Source organism: Aethalodelphis obliquidens, unplaced genomic scaffold (assembly GCF_003676395.1).
Source record: "Aethalodelphis obliquidens isolate GAN/ISIS:26980383/991018 unplaced genomic scaffold, ASM367639v1 scaffold60, whole genome shotgun sequence".
Taxonomy (NCBI): Eukaryota; Metazoa; Chordata; class Mammalia; order Artiodactyla; family Delphinidae; genus Aethalodelphis; species Aethalodelphis obliquidens.
The window spans coordinates 4,060,162-4,077,150 of record NW_020838004.1 but is presented as its reverse complement, the minus strand read 5'-3'; the positions used below and the strand labels follow the sequence as shown (position 1 = coordinate 4,077,150).

At 40.1% G+C, this 16,989-nt stretch overlaps 1 protein-coding gene across 1 annotated transcript in view; it reads right to left on the bottom strand.

Annotated features, from left to right (window-relative positions):
• Positions 1–8,280: 8,280 nt before the first annotated feature.
• The window catches only part of PIWIL4 (piwi like RNA-mediated gene silencing 4), a 39,699-nt gene continuing 30,990 nt past the window's right edge, over positions 8,281–16,989 (bottom strand). The window contains exons 13-19 of the mRNA XM_027087768.1: positions 16,247–16,447; positions 15,102–15,205; positions 13,316–13,386; positions 11,798–11,951; positions 9,786–9,911; positions 9,533–9,680; positions 8,281–8,820 (exon numbers count right to left, since the gene is read on the bottom strand). Coding sequence (XP_026943569.1) covers positions 8,704–8,820; positions 9,533–9,680; positions 9,786–9,911; positions 11,798–11,951; positions 13,316–13,386; positions 15,102–15,205; positions 16,247–16,447 — 921 coding nt within the window. The 3' untranslated portion in view covers positions 8,281–8,703. The remainder of the gene's footprint in view (positions 8,821–9,532; positions 9,681–9,785; positions 9,912–11,797; positions 11,952–13,315; positions 13,387–15,101; positions 15,206–16,246; positions 16,448–16,989) is intronic.

Genomic DNA, 16,989 nt, shown 5'->3' with positions numbered 1-16,989 from the left:
ATGCAAATGGAAATCAAAAGAAAGCTGAAGTAGCAATACTCATATCAAATAATATAGATTTTAAAATAAAGAATGTTACAAGAGACAAGGAAGGACACTACATAATGATCAAGGGATAAGTCCAAGAAGAAGATATAACAATTATAAATATATATGCACCCAACATAGGAGCACCTCAATACATAAGGCAACTGCCAACAGCTATAAAAGAGGAAATTGACAGTAACACAATAATAGTACAGGACTTTAACACCTCACTTACACCAATGGACAGATCTACCAAACTGAAAATTTATAAGGAAACTCAAGCTTAAAATGACACAATAGACCAGATAGATTTAATTGATATTTATAGGACATTCCATCCAAAAACAGCAGACTACACTTTCTTCTCAAGTGTGCATGGAACATCCTCCAGGATAGATCACATCTTGGGTCACAAATCAACCCTCAGTAAATTTAAGAAAACTGAAATCATATCAAGTATCTTTTCTGACCACAATGCTAGGAGATTAGAAATCAATTATAGGGAACAAAACGTAAAAATCACAAACACACGGAGGCTAAACAATACGTTACTAAATAACCAATAGATCACTGAAGAAATCAAAAAATACCTAGAGACAAATGACAATGAAAACCCGACGATCCGAAACCTATGGGATGCAGCAAAAGCAGTTCTAAGAGGGAAGTTTATAGCTATACAAGCCTACCTCAAGAAACAAGAAAAATCTCAAATAAACAACATAACTTTAAATCTAAAGGAACTAGGGAAAGAAGAACAAACAAAACCCAAATTTAGCAGATGGAAAGAAATCATAAAGGTCAGAGCAGACATAAATAAAATAGAAAGAAAGAAAACAATAGCAAAGATCAATAAAACTGAAAGCTTGTTCTTTGAGAAGATAAACAAAACTGATAAACCATTAGCTAGACTCATCAAGAAAAAGAGGGAGAGGACTCACATCAATAAAATTAGAAGTGGAAAAGGAGAAGTTACAACAGACACCACAGAAATACAAAACATCCTAAGAGACTACTACAAGCAACTCTATGCCAATAAAATGGAAAACTTGGAAGAAATGGACAAATTCTTAGAAAGATATAAGCTTCCAAGACTGAACCAGGAAGAAATAGATAATATGAACAGACCAATCACAAGTAATGAAATTGAAACTGTGATTAAAAATCTTCCAACAAACAAAAGTCCAGGACCAGATGGCTTCAAAGGTGAATTCTATAGAACATTTAGAGAAGCACTAACACCTACCCTTCTCAAACTCTTCCAAAAATTTAAGGAGGAAGGAACACTCCCAAACTCATTCTATGAGGCCACCATCACCCTGATACCAAAAAAAGACAAATATACAAAAAAACAAAGTTACAGACCAATATCACTGATAAATATAGATGCAAAAATCCTCAACAAAATACTAGCAAACAGAATCCAACAACACATTAAAAGGTTCATACACCATGATCAAGTGGGATTTATCCCAGGGATGTAAGGATTCTTCAGTATACGCAAATCAATCAATGTGATACACCATATTAACAAATTAAAGAAGAAACACCATATGATCATCTGAATAGATGCAGAAAAAGCTTTTGACAAAATTCAACACCCATTTATGATAGAAACTCTCCAGAAAGTGGGCATACAGGGAACTTACCTCAACATAATAAAGGCCATATACAACAAACCCACAGCAAACATCATTCACAAAGGTGAAAAACTGAAAGCATTTCCTCAAAGATCAGGAACAAGACAAGGATGTCCACTCTCACCACTATTATTCAAGATAGTTTTGGAAGTCCTAGCCATGGCAATCAGAGAAGAAAAAGAAATAAAAGGAAATTAAATTGGAAAAGAAGTAAAACTGTCACTGTTTGCAGATGACATGATACAATACATAAAGAATCCTAAAGATGCCATCAGAAAAGTACTAGAGCTATCAATGAATTTGGTAAAGTTGCAGGATACAAAATTAATGCACAGATATCTCTTGCATTCCTATATACTAATGATGAAAAATCTGAAAGAGAAATTAACGAAACACTCCAATTTACCATTGCAACAAAAAGAATAAAATAACTAGGAATAAACCTACCTAGGGAGACAAAAGACCCGTATGCAGAAAACTGTAAGACACTGATGAAAGAAATTAAAGATGATACCAACAGATTGAGAGATATACCATGTTCTTGGATTGGAGGAATCAATATTGTGAAAATGACTATACTACCCAAAGCAATCTACAGATTGAATGCAATCCCTACCAAATTACCAATGGCATTTTTTACAGAACTAGAACAAAATAATCTTAAAATTTTTATGGAGACACAAAAGACCCTGAATCGTCAAAGCAGTCTTGTGGGAAAAAAAACAGAGCTGGAGGAATCAGACTACCTGACTTCAGACTATAGTACAAAGCTACAGTAATCAAGACAATATGGTACTGGCACAAAAACAGAAACACAGATCAATGGAACAAGATAGAAAGCCCAGAGATAAACCCACACACCTATGGTCAACTAATCTATGACAAAGGAGGCAAGGATATACAATGGAGAGAAGACAGTGTCTTCAATAAGTGGTGCTGGGAAAACTGGACAGCTACATGTAAAAGAATAAAATTAGAACACTCCCTAACACCATACACAAAAATAAACTCAAAATGGATTAGAGACCTAAATGTGTGACAGGACACTATAAAACTCTTAGAGGAAAACATTGGAAGAACACTCTTTGACATAAATCACAGCAAGATCTTTTTTGATCCACCTCCTAGAGTAATGGAAATAAAAACAAAAATAAACAAATGGGACCTAATGAAACTTCAAACCTTTTGCACAGCAAAGGAAACCATACCATAAACAAGACAAAAAGACAATCCTCAGAATGGGAGAAAATATTTGCAAATGAATCAACAAAGGATTAATCTCCAAAATATATAAACAGTTCATGCAGATCAATATTAAAAAAACAAACAACCCAATCCAAAAATGGCAAAAGACCTAAATAGACATTTCTCCCAAGAAGACATACAGATGGCCAAGAAGCACATGAAAAGCTGCTCAACATTACTAATGGTTAGAGAAATGCAAATCAAAACTACAAGAAGGTATCACCTCACACCAGTTAGAACGGGCATCATCAGAAACTCTACAAACAACAAATGCTGGAGAGGGTGTGGAGAAAAGGGAACCCTCTTGCACTGTTGGTGGGAGTGTAAATTGATACAGCCACTATGGAGAACAGTACGGAGTTTCCTTAAAAAACTAAAAAATAGAATTACCATATGACCCACAATCCCACTACTGGGCATATACCTAGAGAAAACCATAGTTCAAAAAGACACATGACCCCAATGTTCACTGCAGCACCATTTGTAATAGTCAGGTCATGGAAACAACCTAAATGCCCTTTGACAGATGACTGGATAAAGAAGATGTGGTATATATATACAATGGAATATTACTCAGCCATAAAAAGAAACGAAATTGGGTCGTTTGTAGAGATGTGGATGGATCTAGAGACACTCATACAGAGTGAAGTAAGTCAGAAAGAGAAAAACAAATATCGTATATTAACGCATATATGTGGAACCTAGAAAAATGGTACAGATGAATCGGTTTGCAGGACAGAAATTGAGACACTGATGTGGAGAACAAACGTATGGACACAAAGGGGCAAAAGCCATGGGGGTGGGGATGGGGGTGATGTGATGAATTGGGAGATTGGGATTGACATGTATAGACTGATGTGCATAAAATGGATGACTAATAAGAACCTGCTCTATAAAAAAATAAATAAAATTCAATATATATATATAAATGGCTAATACACATTTTCAAATGTTTTCCTTTGCCAGTAATCAAATATATATAAATAAAAACAAACTATCTGACATCTACCATATTAACAACATATTTTGCTTCTAATGAGAATATACAAAACTTGTTAGCTGTGAGAGCCTAAGATATGACATTTTGGGGAAAAAATTTGCAATATATACCAAGCACCTAAAAAGTATTCTTTTTGATTTATTAATTTCACTTTTAAGAATCTAACCAAAGGAACCAACCCAAAATACTGTGAAGAAAAATTATGCCATCTTTTTATAGTAAGGGAAAATTCGAAACAACCTAGAGCTACAATAAAGAGCGAAATATGCAGTGGAATGGAGGAAGGATGGGCTGGGAGTTTGGGGTTAGCAGATGCAAACTATTATGTGTAGAATGGATAAACAACAAGGTCTTAGTGTACAGCACAGGGAACTATATTCAATATCCTGAAAAAGAATATGTATTTTTATATATATATATATATATATATATATATATATCACTCTGCTGTACAGCAGAAATTAACACATTGTAACTCAGCTATATTTCAAGAAAATAAATTTTTAAAAAGAGAGGGGAAATTGTTACATCTGTACAATAAAATATTATTCAAGCATTAAAATTTATGCTTACCAAATTTTTAACAAAATACAAAAAACATGTTATAATCATATGTGAAAAATTAAGTATATAAAACTATATGTAGGGTATAGCTAAAGGACTAGATGAAAAGTATATATCAGAATGTTGACAGTATGTACTTCTGGGTAGTAGGTGTATTGGTGACTTTTTTTCCACCTCATTATATGTTTTTGTACATTCCAAATATTCCATAATGAAAGTCTATTATTTTTATACATTTAAAATTAATTAAGGATTTTTTAAAACTTTCTCAGTAAATTGGAAGGAACTGGATTACGTCTTAAATTCTTCAGTCATCCTCACTCTCCTCCCCTTCAAAACAAATCCTTTCCTCATCTTTCCCATCAGGACTGTTGGATTATCTTGGCCATGGGGTAATGGGTCAAGTTGAAAGCGAAAAGTACAAATTAACCTGAGCAACAAAACTCAGGCATTTGACAGCACTTCTCAGAAGCAGGCATTTCATGTCTGAGATGTTGAAGTGTGTTAGGAAGAGTTAAGAGTAAACTGTCCTATGGGAAGTGGCTAACTTGAAATCCAATATTTTAAACATATGATATCTCAAGATAAATAGTTTTCTTTTAAATTTCAGGTTGTGGTCAATGGGGATTCCTAAGACTACGAATCAGCTCATTTTTATTAAAAACTTAAAAATGACTTAGTGGTTAAGGAAGTTGTGTCAGTTTGAGTCCCTCAAGAAACAGACACCAAGGCAGAATTAGACTTTTCAGAGATTTATTGAGAGAAGAGCCTGTGAAGGATGAAAGTGAGAGGGGGTAGTTAAGTAGGGAGAGCATACAGACCAAGATGCCAGTCTGACATCCATGAAAGGAGAGGGGGAAGGGAAGTGGGTTGGTAGGAAGAGCCCCAGACTACAGGGCAGTTCTGAGAAAGCCTTGGTCAAGTCAAAGAGGACTGCCCAATAGTGGAGTCCCATGTTGGGCAGAAATGGCCCAAATCCAGCACCTCTGCTGGGCCCAGTCAGTGGCAAGGAGCAGCCTGGGGTGAGCCTGCTCTCAACATCACCACTGCAGTGGACCCTGAGCGTAGCATCTGGAGGCTGTCAGCCAGTTGCAGGAGGTGTGATTAGTGCCCTTCATGGTTGCCATGGAAATGTATTCAAAGTATGCTCTCTTCCAGAGCCTGCTTTCCAACCCCCAAATAAAAGCAAAACCAAAAAACTCACTCCCTAAAACAGCAACTGGTAGACTGCTTATATCTAGAGAAAACATTAAGCTTTCCTTTAAGCAAGATTGTAGAATTCAGAACCTAGCATAGCACCTGGCACATTACATGGACCTGTATTTGCTGACTAATAAATTATGTCACTTCATGTCTCACGAAGTATAATAACATGGCCCTCTTGTTTAAACCCAGATACCCTAGACTGGACATTTCTACACATTTATACAATGTGAACATTGTTAGGTGTCTTTACAGGTAGATACATTGAGGCTCAGAGACGTTAAGTCACTTGCCCAAGGTCATACAGCTGGTAAGTGGTGGTTCTGGGATTCAAACCCAGGACTACTGCCCTAGACCAGTAGTCCTCAACCCTGGCTAACCGTCAGCATCACCTGATGATCAGACTTCACCTCAGACCAATAAAATCGTTATTTCTGGAAGTGGGCCCAGGTGCCAATGTTTTTTTACAAAGGTTTTAAATATAGGAAGTTCTAATGTTTCCATGGTTGAGTGCTACTGGTCTACTCCAACCCCTTCTCATATTGCAAATTGGGTAACAGTCTCATAGAGGAGAAGTTATCACATCCCAATCACATCCCAAAGCTAAAAGAGTTGGAACCAGAGCTCAAATGAAGAGTTTCCTAATCTATGCTGCCCTCTGGCAGCTCACTTGGGGTTGGCTATTCTTCCACAATCTGTTGTACTGCATGGACCAGGCAAAGGCAGGGGGCTCGGCCTATACGACAGTCCTTGTGTGCCCCCTGGTGGGTTAAAATGGTAAAGAGCCGCTACCTTGGACAGTGCTTAATAGGTAAAAGGATGAAGAACTCTAAAGGCCCGTGGCTCGTCTCATCAACGTGCTGCATGTAGGTTTATACAAGCCGGCTGTTAGCTGGTGGCGCTTTACATCAACCTTGTACTTGGAAGGAAGAAAACCACATCGTCAACACAAAAACACAACCACTCTGGATTTATACAGTGCCTTGCCTCTAAGACTTGTTATTCAAGGCCAACTTTAAAGCATATAAGGCACTCCCTCATCTAAGAACTCTGGGAGAAGTTTTTTTTAATCTTTTCTTAAGGCAGTAGAGTCTTGTGGTTCACCTCTCAGGCTTTGGAGTCAAACACACCTGAGGACAAGTTCTAGCTCCACAATTATTAATTTTATAAACTTTGGTTAGCCACATGGCTGTTTTACCACCTGTAAAATGGTCATTATAATGCCTAATTCATATAGGTGTTGTGAAGAGTAAATGTGTATGTAAAGTGCTTACCACTGTGCCTGCAATGTATTAACCCCCCCTCCACCCTTATACCCCACAAAAGGTTATTGTTACTATTACTGGAGTGGACCCATGGTGGGTGCATTTTTGCCTGGCCCGGACAAAACTCTCAAACAGGAAAAGACTGTGCTCTCTTAAATGATCTCTGCATTGGTGTCTGCTTCCCCTCATCCCTCAGAGAGAAACTTCTGCTCTCTGCTTCCCACTTCACCGCAGCCTTTCACACACTCTCTCCCCTGGGAGAAGAATCTGGAACTCTGAACTTTCCTGCATCGAAATATTCTCATTCCTGGGGCAGTCCTGTGAAAGGGATAGAAGATGAGGAGAAACCAGCAACGGAAACTGAGAATGAGTGATGGATGCAACAGGAGAGAAACCAGGAGAGTGTTATCCTAGAGGCCACGTGGAGTGTCTCAAGATGGAGGAAATGACCAACTGGGTCAAATGCTGTGACAGGTCAGGGAAGGTGAGGACTGAGAATTGACCATCGGATTTAATAAAACGGAGGTCACTGGCCACCTTGACAAAAGCAATTTTGCTCTCGTGGTTGTGGTGAAATTCTGAGTGGAGTATGGAACTGGGTTCATTTTTCTGTAAAGAGGAGCAAAGAAATGGGGTGGGAGCTGGAGGGCAAATGTTTCTGTTTTAATATGGAAGAAATAAGAGTAGATTTACAATGCTGATGGGAATAATCCAGTGCGAGAGGGAAATTGATGATGCAGAAGGGAGAGGGAAGGATTGCTAAAGCAGTGTTCTTGATAGAGCAGAGGGAACGGGATTTAGTACACCAGTGGAGGGCCTTCCACAGGAGCGCAGACACAGTTTATTTATGATAATGAGGCGAGGGGCAGGGTCTATGCACAGAGATGCCCTTAGGTGGGTAGATGGGATGGTAGTCTGTGCAAGTTCTCTCCTCATGGCGTCTGTCTTTTCTGTGCAGTAGGAAGCAAGGTCATCAATGAGAGCAGTTGCTACTAAGTGAAATAAAATTCCCTAAGAGAAATAAAATTCCCTAAGAGAACAAGTGAAATCTGAAAAAGAATATATATACACACACACACACACACACACACACACACACACATATATATATATCACTGAATCATTTTGCTGTACACTTGAAACTAACACAACATTGTAAATTAACTACACTTCAATTTTCAAAAAGAGAGAATAAGTGAAATATTCATTTTTAGAAATATAACTCAAAGAGTGATGGTGAAGTGGTCTACTGGGTAAGAGTCTTTGCTGAAAACCCTTAAATAATGAAATTCACATGAAATGCCAACTGAAATCTGAATAACAGTAAACACACATGTGATGCTCTGAATGTTCTTTATTTTCTAACAACTATTTAAACCACTCAACAAAACGCTCTGTAACATAATTTAAGAAAACTTCTGCAAATTTTAGTGTAGAAAGTAGACCCCGTTTGCCTACCATCAAAACATCATGCAAACATTTATTTTCTTAGAAGCTATTTAGCTTTGTAGTATTACTTTCAGATGATAGTACATCCACAATGAGCATTCACTTCAAGCAAGTAACCTTTAAAATAAAACAACATACATTTCTTTTGAACCATTTCAGATTCAGTTATTTGGGGGTTTTTTTCTTTTCCGTAAGTTAAAACTAAACTGAATCTCCTTCCCCCAGTCACAGCCTCGAGCTCACGGCAGATTTGTACGAAGTACACCAACGACTCCTCAGAAACCTCCGCTAGGGATGCCCGTGGTTCATGTCATCACAGGTAGAAGAGAGAATTGGCTAATTCCAAACTTGGTTCTTTATGAGTGCTTTGTGCCACCAGAAAGGTCAGCTTGTGTGCATACTGACACGGGGCTGGAACACTGATTAGGCCCTAAGGAGGAAAAAGTATTGGTAATGATTAAGAGGATAACTTCCTCTTCAAAGTGATATTTTTTTCCTGAGTTTTTTCATCCACTAGTTTTATACAAGATAGAATGTAAGTCAATTGGAAGCAAACTCAATCAACAAAGGGCACCCTTTCTCCTGGGAACTTAAATTCACTTAGCAAGATGGGAGAGCAGAGAGGGCCAGTCTGGCTTCCCGGTGCTGGGACCTGCGAGCCACATGCTTAGGGCTGATCTAAGTTTCCTACAACTTGATGGTCCAAGGGGCTCAGAGCAAATCTTGACTTTGGACTTGGTGAGCAGCTCTGGGCCTAACGTATAGGAATACAGAACAGAGCCAAGCCTGTTACTTTCCCACCAGACACAACATCTGAGTTGTCTTCAATTGCCTCATCTGTAACTTGGAAATAACAATACCCTGATTTCCTCCCAGGCTGGCATAAGAAAATGTATATAATAAAGTCTTCTAGAAAAATTATCAACGCTAATGCATTATAGAGTTACTGCTATTTTACGCCTATGATAGACTGGGTTTCATCCACTGTGGACTTAAGAAGTCATTCATTCATTCATTCATCCCTCCTTTGTGGAAAATCAGGCATTGTGCCAGGGGTTGGGACACCAAGGTGAATTGGGTGACAACTCCCTGGTAGGCACCTCGAGTACCACTCTGTACCTAAATAAACAGCTGTCACTTACTGGCCAGTTGTAGTAGAGGTGGCACAGTTTGAATGTGAGTCTCTGCATGTGGTCAGGCTTCAGGCCGTTGTCATCATAAATGACATTATAGTAGGTGGGATTAAGGGTTCCCCGACAGGCAACCCGGCTGATCAAGTAAAAGTCATACCTGAGGGGAAAAGAAGGACTGTGAGAAAGAAAGCTCGCAGAACAGGACTGAACCTGACCACACACAGTCAAGCTTTGTTAAAAACGGATTTTCTAACAGACTTGCCATTCAGGCCGCGTTGCTCCTGAATCCACGATGGTGCCAAGAGGTGGGTTCTGCAGAGTTCGGCCTGTTTCCATCAAGAATCGTGGCATGCACTTCTTCCTGACCACGATCACTGACAGTTTGGGGCTTGGAACAAGAGAGGCAAAATAATAAATAAAGAAATAAATGAATATGGAGAGAACTAAACCAAGCCATGCAACTTTCTATTTATTTATATATATTTTTTGGTAATCTTAAAATGAAATAAATTGATCAGCGAAACATTGCAAAACAAAGAAAAATTACCCCCAATCTCCCCTCCCCCAGAGACACAAACAATTTTTTAAATCAAGGATTGTCTTCATTTGTTGCAAAAGCGTGGTGTGCTCAGTCATTTGACCAATTTATATCACTGAAGCGGGACGGGAGAATGGTTCACAGGACAATGAACTACGATCAGCACTTCTAAAGAAAGGTTTTTCAGAATTATCCGTGGAGACGAGATTTTCTTCCCATTAGCAATCATCTCTATTTTCACCTTCAGTCTTCTCAATTTCTGAATAGCAAAGGAAGAACCAGAAGTTCCTCTTCTTCAAATCAACGCTTCTGAATCCTGCAAAACTCGCACCTGGGAGGATCGATGGACGGTCCACATACACATACGGGCCAAACGCCAAATGACCAAGTGTTAAGTCAGTTTGGGTAAAATCCAAATCCAAACACTCCCATCATGGAGGAAACCTCTAGGCTGCAAGGGTCACTGAAATTTCACTTTAAGTGTTTTAATTTTTTTTTTTTTTTTTTGCGGTACGCGGGCCTCTCACTGTTTTGGCCTCTCCCGTTGCGGAGCACAGGCTCCGGGCGCGCAGGCTTAGCGGCCATGGCTATCGGGCCCAGCCGCTCCGCGGCACGTGGGATCTTCCCGGACCGGGGCACGAACACGTGTCCCCTGCGTCGGCAGGCGGACTCTCAACCACTGCGCCACCAGGGAAGCCCTAAGTGTTTTAATTATTTTAAAAATATATTATTAATGTTTTCAATCCTGAAACTTTTTAAAAGTTGATGTTATAGTGCAGGAGAACTAACTCCTTAGCACCGTCAGCTGCTAAATTTACTCCTGTGATCCCCAAATTGCATGGAGGTGATTCTTAATAAAATCTAACTAACCCAAGGTCAGCAGGGAATGAGAAATTTTGGCTTTGATATTTTGGATACAGCTAAAGGTGGTTCTGCCTCCAAACTATGATTCTCTCCCTCCTTTCTGATGGTTACTAATGAGGTCAAGGCTCAGCTCCTTTGGGGCTCGTGGCTGCGACACTTTGGTTGACGGTGGTGACGACGGTGTAACCCTACAGACCAAGCTCTATGCACAACAGAATAAGACGCTTTCTGAGGATTTTAAGAAGCCAATTTAAGATCGTCATCCTCCTCCATTTTCTAGTTCTAACATTTTTCTTGCACTTAACACTTGACACAGTCACGGAGGAAAATACACCAAGACACTGAATCTAGAAGTGTGACAGCAGAGCAAGGTACTTGGTGTTTAGCATGGTCTGATTTTCATATGTAGCCCAGCTTTCACAGCACACACACCACTCTCAGCACCTTCTGCAGACCTGAGCTGCACATCAGTGCCTGCAGGTCAGAGGCTTTTGCCCTGTGTCTTGATTTAGGCCTCAAAGTTGAAACCACAGCTTGTTTTTTCCCCTAGCATGTTAATAGGTGTGAAGCATCTTCACCTGCCAGCAGCCCTGCAGGCTTCCTGCTGAATCTCAGTGTCAGGCACCCTGGAGGATTCCTGCCTTCTTCTGGTGCCCCGACCCAGGGCCCCCAAAAGCTCATACCACCCAGACTATTTACGTAATACCATCCCAACTACCCTCCAATCTAGGGTTGGTTGTACTTGCATAATGCAGAAATGTAGTGAAACTTAACTGCATGGAAAAAAAAAAGAGATGCTGGCATATAGTAATTTTAATAGTTGCGATGAATATGCTAGAACTGGAAGTGGGGGAAGGATACTAATTTGATACCTGGTATTTGAACTTGCTTCTGTCACACTGCTCAGTAGCTGTGGAACTTCATATTCAATGAGTGTTCTTAGCTGACCATCCCCTACACCGTCACGGTACACAATTATCCGTCCTGGCAAACCCTGGTTATGCTTGTACCATCTGTTCAGTGCCCCTGCAGGATTTGGTGTTAGTAAGAAAAGAATGACTTGCTCGATGCCAACAAAGAATAACATTCCCATATATTTTAACATTTAAATAGCTTGCTAGTTCAGACCATGATAAGACAGGGTAATACCTAATTTGGATTGTATTTGCAATAATATAAAAATGGATACCTTTCCAGAACATTCCTGCAACTCTGCTATTTAAGGAATCATTATGGTTTCTATGGCATAATGTATTCTCAAACTTAGCATATCTCTTTAGTAAAATTTTAATATTTAAGCAATAAATTAAAATTTAATTCATGCAATAGACATACAAATTTCCCAAACCCATATTAATACTAATTTAGTTTCTTGAAATCTATAAATCCTCTCAATAAGGACAGACTGGATAATTCTAGGTAAATTTCTTCTCTAATGAGCATAAATATGAAAACATAAGGAAACGACTTGGCTGTTCCTCTAAAAGCATCTCTTCACGTGGATTCACCCATCACTCTCGCTGACAATATGAACTCTGAAAATTTTCCACTCGCTCTAAGAAATTGCCTGAAGAGCAGAGGCCAGACAGTGACTCCTGCCCAACAGAGGCTTTTCATAACTGCTACTAAGGTTTTGAAGTGAGGGGAAAGTAATATGATAAAGTATTTCTTTTCATGCATATACGGCACCATTGTTTTAGGAGAGTTTATTGCCCAGGAAATTCATTTGTTTGATAGAAGATGACCGTATATGTAAGCCCACTACCAAAATATGTCACCAAATTCACCTTTTTTGGAAACAAATATTTATGACCCCCCAAAGTTGATAGCTGGGACGATGCAAATCGGGGAGTGATTTGCACAGGTCACAATGCTAGGGAATGACCAAGCCAGATTCAGACCAGGGTTGGAAAGGGCATGGGAACCCCAGACCCCTCTTTCTACTGCATCCCATTGTAAGGAGGGCACCCTCCCCATCTGCTGCCTTTCCCATCTTCTCCTGCCACGCCACACTTGATGTGTCAGCATCCCCATCCCAGTCCCAAAAGCTTCTCTCCTATTTCTAGACCTAATGCTGGTCTGTCATAATCCTTGCTCCTCCAGGGTAGGTTTATTCTGACCTTCAAACTGCTTGCAAGAGCCACCAGCAGCTACAGACTTTTTTTCCTCCTGGCTTTTAGTTTATCACACACAGACACAAATGTAAATTCGACAGAGCCTGTCTGTTAGCTTGAGTCAGGCCACAACTTCAGGGTCTCCTACTGGGTGGCAGTCAACTCAGGCAGGCTTGAGAAGTCTGTTTCCACCTGTCTGGTCTGCTAGAGGCTTATGAATTTGGGGTCTGAAAGAACAGTGCTTGGAGCCCACCCCCACTGTCACACTTTTAGTACCAGTCATGAAAACTTTTAAGCAATCTGCAACATCAGCCGTTGTTCTCTGAAGCATACAGCGGGAGAACCATCTAAAGTAAGCAAAGAACAAAAGTTCAGTTTCAAAATTTCTATTCTAAGCATGCATTAGTATTAAGAAATAGACATAAGTAAATTAATGTTCATAATTTTATATACACTGTATGATTACAATTATATTAAAATGCTCTCCCTCACTGCCCCCCCCCTCAATAAAATTTATTGATACGAGAAACTAAAGCACAGTGCTAGCATCAGACGTCTCTGGGTTCAAATCCTGGCTGGTATACTCACCAGCTATGTGACTTTTTTATGTGAACCTAAGCCTCAGTTTTCTCATTTGTGCCAAGGAAATTTATAAGATAGTAAGGTAGTTAGTACCTCATGGGGTTGTTGTAAAAATTAAACTAGATAATATATGTACTTAGCACAGCACTTGGTACATAATAAGCATTGATAAATAGAGACCACTACATTATTATTATAAGGGAATTTATTAGTTTAGCAGATCTACTTTAAAAATATTCAAAGATTTCTCAAGCATAAACTTCATTTCTATAGGTAAGCTTTTGGGAATTGAAATCTTAACATGATTAACTTATTTAGATTTCAGAAGCAAGTTCTCTTGCTCAAATTATTCATTAAAAGCACTTGGAAAATGAAGATCATGACTTAGTGGTATATATGTGTCCACATTATTCCAGTTCTCTAAATCTGTGCAATAATAATGATGCAATTAGAAATGCTGCTAACAAGCCGGAAGTCCCTTATGTGCTTGATTAAGGAAGTGACATACAGAACGGGGATCTCATACAACCTGGGCTGAAGTCAGGGGCACGCAGTTACATTGCTGCTTTTCCTGTCTCCCACAATCCCCAATACATACCTGATCACAATTTAGAAGAGTAAATCACATAGCTTAATTCTAGGAAGAAAACATGGTTCAAAACAGCCTCAAAACACACTGTTTAGTTACGAATATTGAAACACTTCTAAGAACTACAATTTAACATGTACTACGAGTCAATGCTTAATGTGTTATCCCTCATCCTTGCCTATTTTTTTTGTTGTTGTTGTTTTTTGCGGTACGCAGGCCTCTCACTGCTGTGGCCTCTCCCGTTGCGGAGCACAGGCTCCGGACGCACAGGCTCAGCGGCCATGGCTCACGGGCCCAGCCACTCCGCGGCATGTGGGATCTTCCCGGACCAGGGCACGAACCCGTGTCCCCTGCATCGGCAGGCGGACTCTCAACCACTGCGCCACCAGGGAAGCCCCTTGCCTATGTTTTTAATAGCTGTGTAAACAACCACCACATCAAGTTTCTGCGAGCATTAAAAACAACAACAGCAAGCATGTCTTGAGCATTTACCGTAATAGGTAAGTGACAGATCAGGATATAAATCCAGGCAATCTGATTCTCAACTGCTTGACGTCGTGTGTGTAAACTTCCTAGTATGGAGCCCAATACAGTGCAGGTGTTCAGAAAACAAATGCACAAGAATTTCTACACGGCCATCATCTGGGGAATATGATTTGCACGCGAGCAATAGCTTGTCCTAATGTATGTATAAAAACAGGTTTTTAATGAACTACATTTTACCCCAATATTATCCATCACATTTATAGATATAAGTATAATTTATGACCATAAGTGTCCATATTTTAAAAATGAGTGAATACAAACTATTCCTTTCTGTAAAGTCTTTAGTTAAACCACAAGTAATAGTCTAAATAACTGAAGAATATGTTAGGGTAATTTTAAAAGTACCTGGTGATTCTGGGGTTAATACTGGCCACAAATCCAACCACCACCATTCCCTGGTTGAATGCATCTTTACAGACATCAATACCAACCACCATCAGGGACTTTAACTGTAAAATTAAAATTTTTCACGATTTAACGGAATGAGGTGTTTTCCCAAGCAATGATGTATTATGAAGTTTTTAAAAGACTGTCCCTAGTTATTGAATTATTTAAGTTAAGCTATGTGCCAGGGAGGTCAAGGTCGAGATGAGGCAGATTATTAAACCAGAAACCAGAGAAACTTAAAGATGAAGGGAATAATAAGAACCTGCTTCAAAGAAAAACAAAAAGCAAAAAGATGGAGGGAACAATATAGTACATACTTTGCTTAAGAGACTCATTGTAATAAAAAATGGCCACCATCCTTTATGGGGGTGGGCAAGGGCCATCAGTGGCTCAAGAGATTCTGGTAAAGTGGCCCGTCCATCTCTCCCCTGTCTCGAGGCTGAAGGAATCTGAAGGGAGATTCCATTCCCCATTCTTCAGCTCTCTAAGGAATCCTCACTTGTCTATGTCCTCCAGGAGGGGCAGCTGGGGGTAACCTTGTACATCCTGGCTAAGGGAACAGGCAACATTCCCTCATTCCTCACCCTCCTCACCTCCTCCCATGGTGGCCATAGCTCAGGAAAGAGGAGAAGATTTTCTCAGTTCCCAACACGACTTGGAGGTTTGTATCACAGGCTCTGCCGGTTCCCCAAGCTCTAGTGGGGGCGTCCCATCCAGGGTTCAAGGCTACTCTGCAAAGTATCACCCTGCTGAAAGCAGGTAAAGGCAGAGGCCGTGGAGCACAGATTTTAAACCACGGCCGGGAGGCTCCAAATCAAGTGCCTCCAAGTCGATGCCAAACTAGATTCTCTTTCACGAGAGATTCTGTTATTAGCTTAACCGAAGCTCCATGAGAACAGGGGCCACGCCTCACCTTCTGGATACCCTCCCAGTGGCTGGTGTAACGGAGCCCAGAGCAGACAAACATACAACCCACCAACCCAACAAACAAAGCAAATATTTCTAGGATCACGTGAAAAGATCTCCTCCCACTTTGATTTAAATTTTAAAATTCATTAATAGATAGATTGATGACTAAAAGAAAAAGAGTGGCGGTTCCTCACAGGGATCTCCACAGCCCACAGCTCGCCTCCGAGTTTACAGGCCATCTGCAAGGCAATCTTGGTGGCGATGCTCATCAACACTCCCTGTTTATTCAACGTCTGAGCAAGCACACACTGGCTGGGGACTGGGCGGTCGGAGCTCAAATATTTTTTAATGGAATCATAATAGCTATTCTGATTAGAAGGCAGAATACACATTACCTGAAAGTCAAAAAAAAAAAAACAGAAGAAAAGAAAGTTCATTTACTTATGTTCAGAGGAAGCTTTAAAAAAACACGAATATATGGATGCAAACATCTTTTGCCCTTAAGTTCCCAAGAAGCAAATATTAACATACCCACAGTTCTTCTCTTTTTTATTATTTTTTTTTTGTTTGGCCACACCACACAGCTTGCAGTATCTTAGTTCCCTGACCAGGGATTGAGCATGGGCCACGGCAGTGAAAGCACCAAGTCTTAACCACTGGACCACCAGGGAATTGCCCCTACAGTTCTTCTCTTAAATGGCCTTTAAAGAGCAATGAATCTAAGCGATTTGAAATGCCTTCTCATCAGCCATCCACTCTGCAAAGCCTCCCTCCAACCCTACCACTTCCCTTGGCTCTTCCTTCCTCCTCGCTTCTCTGCCAATCTGATTCTGCCAGTCTCCTCAAATTCCCTTCCATCCTAGCTCTTCCTCCAGCTGCCTCCCTTACTGCAGTGATCCTTCCCTGTAGCTCTCCAGCTATCATCCCCACTGCCTCC